General features: G+C 32.7%; 1 protein-coding gene across 1 annotated transcript; it reads left to right on the forward strand.

The window, feature by feature from the left end:
- The first annotated feature begins 5,489 nt into the window (after positions 1–5,489).
- Positions 5,490–7,115, forward strand: LOC131639104 (zinc finger BED domain-containing protein RICESLEEPER 2-like). The gene has a single exon (XM_058909608.1). The coding sequence runs from the start codon at positions 5,490–5,492 to the stop codon at positions 7,113–7,115; it is 1,626 nt and encodes a 541-aa protein (XP_058765591.1).
- Positions 7,116–7,446: the final 331 nt, after the last annotated feature.

Raw genomic sequence — 7,446 nt, forward strand, 5'->3', positions numbered from 1 at the left:
TGAATGTTCTGAAAAATGCTTGACTTAATTACACATCCTTGACCAGTAACATTGTTAGTGATATCAACATCAAGCATCCTAGAGAGAGGAAAATATTGAGGTTGGGTGTAGAATGGAGATGAACGGACATAAAATCTGCATCATTATAAAAAATAACCACTCATCAATTATCAATTATTATTTTTAACAGGAAAATATTACAAAAATATTGCAGTCCAAAACACACAACCTTTAACTAATTTAACAGATAGCCAAACAAATTGCAACACAAAATACTAACCCTTTTAAGCTACTGAGATGAAATCATCTTTTGTAACCTTGAATCGATTCAGTAGAGGGGAAAGAAGAGAGTCAAGCTTTTATATCTAACCTCCTCATTGAAAGATCCAAGGGTGGAGGTGTTCTGCATTTGTAAAACATTCCATCAGAAAATAGATTAAATAAGTTACCGACGGCGAAACGGGTGATGGTGGATTGGGTTTACTTTGGTTGCTATTGAGTGGCTTTCCATGGAGATTTGTCCGATGCAGCGAGAGATTAGCCTTTTGCGTCGGAACGTGATGGTGGCAGGTGTTGGCTCCGCTTGTTGAAGTTGTGGAGAGTGAACATCGGAGGGAGTACGTGGTTGTAGGATGAGGTTTATATTGCAGTGAGTTTACGATTTTTTTGGAGGTAGTGTTAAGGTGTTTTTATGCGGTTTGTGATGGGTGTGTTAGGTTTTTTGCCATTTGTTGGTGTGAGATAGAGTGGTAGGAAGAAAGAATATGGAGGGATTAGATCGTGAAAAGGTTATGGATCCAAGGTGGTATCAAGGTTTTTCATACGGATGGTGAGCAAAGAAGAAGGTTTATTGCAGTTGCGGGTGGATTGTGTGGGTTGTTTGGTTTTAATGGTGAGAGAGGAAGCAAAGAGGGGAGATGGGAATTTAAGAAATTGGTGATTTAAGGAGTATGTCTCTTGCCTCTTGAGTTCAATGCATTGTATCAAGAGAGAAATGAATGGTTCACATGAAAAATACAAATAACTTTCCATTTCTCAATGTTATATTTCCATAATTTAAAATTTTGGCATAGATCAAAACTAATTGCAATGAAAACCGTGTGGTCACAAGAATCCATTCATATCCTTCAATTAATAAATAAATAAAAAATTTAATGTAAATAATTAATAAAACAATAATTGTTTTTTAAATAAAAGATTTCCTTTTTTAGAAATTTTGTAAAACATGAGAATTGATATGAGCATGACACTTGTCAAAATTGCTCAAAAACTCATTTTGCTTTATTATTATGTATGATAATTAAAGTTAATTTTATTATTTAATTTGTTATAGATGACTAATGAAGACATACAAATCAAGTATATGAAATTAGTTCAAATAATGATTATTCAATTATCTATCATCATTGTTCTAATATGTTCGTTAAAAAATAAGGGTAGAAGATCTCAAATAGCTTCTAGAATTACTGAGCAAAGAGAGAAAGTTAGAAATGAGTTGATGAAACATATGGTAGGAAGTGAAAGATGTTATGATATCATTCGTATGGGTCCCTAAGCTTTCTTAAATCTCTGCACTTTATTGCAAGATCAAGGTGGACTAACATAGACACGAAGAGTGACTATCGAGGAACAAGTAGCAAAATTTCTTCACATTGTAGGACATAATGTTAGAAACCGTGTGATGTCCTTCTTTTTTAGACGCTTTGGTGAAATTGTTAGCCGTCATTTTCATAGAGTTTTAGATGCTTTGATAGAGGTGGAGGAATTTTTTTTAAACAACCTAATGGAACACAAATGCCTCCGCATATACTTAATAGTGATAGATTCTACTCGTATTTTAAGGTAAACAAAAATTATGTCTTATACTAATATTAATTAGTTTTGTTACACACTTTTAATATATAAAATGAGTGTCATGACTGTATTGGAGCAATTGATTGTACACATGTGCGTGTTAAAGTTCCAATAGAACTCGCACCTATATATCATGATAGAAAAGATTATCCAACACAGAATATGTTGGTTGTATGCTCATTTGACTTGAAATTTACATATGTCTTTGTTGGATGGGAAGGAACAACATCTGACTCGAGAATAATTAAAAGTGTGTTAACACGTAGACACCCTCTTAAAGTTCCATAAGGTAATAAAAAAATTAATATAAAATATTTGTATAAGCATTTAGATTAGTTAAACTAATAAACTCATATTTGTTTAGGAAAATATTATTTGGGTGATGCGGGATTTCCTTTAAAAGCATGTCTCATCACACCGTATAGGGGAGAGTGTTACCACTTACAAGAATATTCAAGAAATCCACCTCGAAACCCTCGTGAGTTATTTAACCATCGACATTCCTCATTACGAATGTCGATTGACTGTACATTTGGAGTGTTGAAGAAAAGATTTCCAATTTTACAAACTTCAGTAGAGCCTAAATTTGGTATTAAAACTCAAAATAAAATCATCATTGCTTGTTGCATTTTACATAATTATTTGATGGGTGAAGACCCCAATCAAACTCTAATAGATGAAGTGCAAGATGAACTTACAAATGAAAGAGATTTTCAAAAGGGTCATCAAGATCAAAGAGAAGAAAATGACGATATGATTATCGGAGAACCAATTAGAGATAATGTTGCACGTTCTATGTGGCTAGATTACTAAAATTATTTTTAAATAATTGTTACTCTTATGAATAATATTTTGAATAATGTTATTTAGATTTGAATTTGTAATTTTTGGATTGAATTTTTATTTGTAATTTGTTTATTGACTTCTAGTGTTTCGAATAGTTACATTTAAATTTGTGCACAAATTGTAGTATTTTTCATTATATTTTTTTTAGAATAGACATGGAAACAAATTTAAAGAGACCGAGGAAACTCAAAATCTAGAAACATGCAATTAGACAACTACTATGGATGAAGTTTTGCTTGATGCATATTTGCATCAACAAACGTTGGGAAATATTAAAAATGGTAATAGTATGACAACAAGCGCTATGGATAGCATTCTTAACGAATTGAAGAATCATTTTTTTGGATAAACCAATTTCCAAAGAAAAGATAAAAGATCATATGAAACACATGAAAACAAATTTCAATTCTTATTACGACCTTTTCAAGAATGGTCTGAGTGGATTTGGATGGGATTCAACGACAAACATGTGGATCACTGAAGATGAAGTTTGGAACAAGCTAATTTAGGTATTAATTACTATAATTGTTTTATACCTTTATCAAATTATTTTTATTTGACTCCACTCATTAAAAACTTTTTATGTGATGCATTGTTTCGCTTATTTTGGTGTAGGCAAAACCTGAAGCCGCTGAATGGAAAAACAAATCAATATTATTTTATGATAAATTGGCCAAACTTTTTGGAAATGATCGAGCAACGGGAGAGCATGAAGATACAACTGCTGAAATGAGAGCAAAAAAGGTTGCAAATGTTAAAAAAAGCTATGACACAGCAATTGAAGAAATAGATCACCTAGTTGAAACCAATGAAGTTATTTTGGAGGGATTTGATGACGACGAACATCATTCCAACAATTCTCCTAAAAGACCTTATGTTACCAATTCTCAAGATGTATCATCATCGTCTAGGACTGAGAAACGTGCAAAGAAGGTTATTGAAGATGATACAAGCATGATTGAAGTTTCTACAACTTTTAAAAAAATGGTTGATATGTTTGAAATGAATACAAAGGAGTTGGTCAAACAAAGTAAGAATGCTAATGGTGGAGATAATTGGGCCGAATTGGTGGAGATTGGCGTTGAACAAAGTTCATTGCCTCTTGTATACATGTACCTTGTTAAGAATGTTGATGCATTGAAAGCTTTTAATGGAATTCCAATTGATAAACGCAAGAAAATGTTACATCTCATTGTTCTAGACTATCCTTTTTGTTAACGGTAACATATTTATTTATCACTTTTATGCATTTGTTTTATCTTTAACGAATGAAATTTCAAATAATTTAATTAATGTATTTTTGCAGGTTTTATGGAATACTCAAATAAAAGAATCACTATCTGCAATGGACCTATATTTATCTTTCTTTTTTTAGCAAGACTTGATATCGTTATCTACAATAGTCCTATATTTGTCTTTTAATTTTTAGCAAGACTTATTTTGTTTATGAATTGTTATGATTAACAAGTGTGGTGTCGGTTAAAACTTATACATTAAATATTTTCATTTGCATGTTACAATATCTATGTTCAATTCATAAAATTCAAATTTATGACAATATGTTTTATTGCTTGACACATGGTAAATATTAGTTTTTTCATAATCCATAGTTGATAGTTAAATTATAGGTTTTTTTAAATTATTGTAGAAAAATTAAATATATGAATAACACAATGTCACATATAATATTTCTGGGAACTACAAATTAAAAATGAGAAGTGACTAGTACTTTCTTAACAATTGATTATTAATTTTATGCTAATTTAGAATTCTGCTTATTATATAAGAAATCCACACGTTAAATGACACCATGATATATATGAAAGATGAAAATTTTCTAGTTAAAAATTTGTAAAAGAAAAATGATTATTGGTTAGATGTGTCTGGAAAAAATGTTATAATTTCTTGAAAAGTTATGTAGTATGCTTTTGAAATACAAGGGTAAAAATGGAATATAAAAGTTATAATGCTTTCCGCTCCGTCCAATTTCCAAACACTGGAATGAGATATCAGTTTCCTTCTGTCCTAAATATCCAAACAATGGAATGGAGTTTATGTTCCATTCCGTTCCGTTCCATTCTATTCCATTCCGCTCCACTCTGTTAAGTTTAAATTATCTAAACATACCCATAGGGTTTCTTCTTCCTCCCAAATTTGGATCAAGCCACAGTGGTTCCTTGCATGAGTGTTTGAATCATTTCTGTTAGTGTGATTTGTTCAAGACTTCAAGCATACTACTAGTACTACAGTCGTGTAATGTTTGCAAACTCTTTTATTTCTTCTTTCTGTTCTAATATTGTTTACAATGTTTGCATGTTTGATATGTTGAATACTTCTTTACCTGGTATCATTTTTAACATAAAATGTTGGGATTTTGGAATCGTTCTTGACCCTGTTTCAATGATGTTACAAAATTTTGACCTAAACTGTTTGAGTATTTGATTTGCTGTTTATATTACTTAAGTTGTGATAAAAAATGTTTGACAAGATGATTATGTTGGTGGGTATTGTTCTTCATTAGGGTTTCGAGGTTTTAAGTTGAGGTTCTTTCTGTTTCAATTTCAAACACAATTTTGACCTAAATTGTTTAATTATTTGATTTGTTCTTTATATATTGCTTGAGTTTTGATAAAAAAATGTTTGAGTATTTGATTTTGTTGTTGAGTTTTATTTTTTATTAGGGTTCGGTTTTAGGGTTTTGAATTGAGGTTGTAATTATATTTATGTTACTCAATTTTGTTCATATTTCGTTTTACATTATTGTTTGATTGATATTTTTTCTTTTTGCCATGTCTTTTCAAGATTCTTCATTGACTCCAACCATAGATGATCTTATTGATATTAACATGATGCTTGATGGGAGTGAGGAAGAGGAGACAACAGACGGAGGGAATTTAGAGATTGGTGAGATGATTGATTTGGAACTTCCAATTACACTTCCAACTGACAACACTACTCAAAATACAACTACTGCTCAAAATACTTCTACCACACAAAATACAACTACTGCTGATGATGGTGCAACCCCTCCAGTTGACCCAGATCAGAGTTCTCAAAGCCAGAGAAATGCATTTGGTAAAGCTCCTCGTCCCAAGAAGTCTTCTATTCATACTGAAATGGTTCTTATAGAAATCCCTGATTGTGCCAAGAAGTGGAAATACAGATGGCGTGGTAAGCTTTACACTTATGATGTGAAAGGGAAAAGTACTACTAATAGTAAGAAACATTTAGAAAATTGCATTCAAAGAAAGTTGAGGCTGAAAGGTAATACTGACAAACATGTTGCACAATCTAGGTTAAATGTAGGTGGTGATAGTACTCCTAGTTTGGCAACTTGGACATATAATCATGCTAGGGTTAAAGAGGTTGCAGCTCATATGATTCTAGGTTATGAATTTCCTTTTTCTGTTATGGAAGGTGTTATCTTTAATGAGTTTCTGAGAGAAATTTATCCATGGTACAAAAAGATTACTAGACAACAGGTTAAGTTTGATTGTGAGACATTTTATGAGGCTGAGAGAGTTAAGATGAAAAAGTCTATGTCTTTGATTAACAGGATTAGTCTTACAACTGACCTGTGGTGGTCTGGTGAGCAGATGATAGGTTATATGACTATGACTGGTCATTTCATTGATTCAAAATGGCAGCTTCACAAAAGAATTTTATCTTTTAAGAATGTGCCACCACCATATTCAGGTGAGGTTTTATGCAGGGACTTGATTAAGGTCATGGATAATTGGGGCATAAGGGATAAGGTTGTTTCAATTTTAGTTGATAATGCTAGTGCCAATGATAATTGCATTGTTAGGTTGAAGAGAGATTATTCTGGTAGGAGAAATCTACCATTGAATGGTAAACTATTTCATGTGAGATGTTGTGCACACATCTTAAATTTGTTGGTTCAGGATGGTTTTGATATGATTAAGGTGAATGTTGATAAGATTAGAAATGGGGTCAAATACTTGCTGAATTTTGAAACTAGATGTAAAGCCTTCAAAAAATTTGTTGATGAGATGCAACTTGAAGGCAAAATGCAAGTGTTGGATACTAAGACAAGGTGGAACTCAACTTGGTTTATATTGTCTACTGCATACCACTACAGAGAAGTCTGGCCTAGATATGCTGAAGAAAATGGTGCACTTCTCAACTATTTGCCTGATGCAAATGATTGGGAACATGTTCATGATATTTGCAAGTTCCTGGAGGTTTTTGCTGATGTTACATCAATCATTAGTGGCACCTTTTACCCTACTGCTAATTTGTTTTTGTTTGAGCTTTACAGGGTGAAAGTTCTACTTGATAAACCTTCAAGCATCTCAAATAATCCTCGGCTGCAAGCTATTGCTAATGAAATGAAGTTGAAATATGACAAGTATTGGTCAGAGTCTATGTTTATGCTTGATATGTTGCCTTGAGATTAAACCTTGGCTTACGATAAATTCCGTTGCCTTGTTGTAAATTGTGATTCTATTTGATCAATTGGTATTAGTTGAGACCACTTTTATCTAGAGGTGGCAAACAGGCATGTCCGTCCCGTTTAGACCCGCCCCGCAAAAGCCTGCAAAAAAATGGAGCGGGGCGGAAAGGGCATATTTGAGAGTGCGGGTCTAAAACCTTACCCCGCCCCGCAAAAAAGTGAGAGGCGGGGAGGGGAATGCCCGCGGGCATTGAACCTTTTATGCCTAAAAATAGAAAAATTGTATGAAAAAACTTATGCATGCAAAATCCCGTAAAAAACGGGGCGGG

Source organism: Vicia villosa, unplaced genomic scaffold (genome assembly GCF_029867415.1).
Source record: "Vicia villosa cultivar HV-30 ecotype Madison, WI unplaced genomic scaffold, Vvil1.0 ctg.002532F_1_1, whole genome shotgun sequence".
NCBI classification, from domain to species: domain Eukaryota; kingdom Viridiplantae; phylum Streptophyta; class Magnoliopsida; order Fabales; family Fabaceae; genus Vicia; species Vicia villosa.

What these genes read in the sequence shown, in the direction of transcription:
- LOC131639104 (XM_058909608.1), top strand. Translation starts at nt 5,490, where the DNA reads ATGTCTTTTCAAGATTCTTCATTGACTCCAACCATAGATGATCTTATT.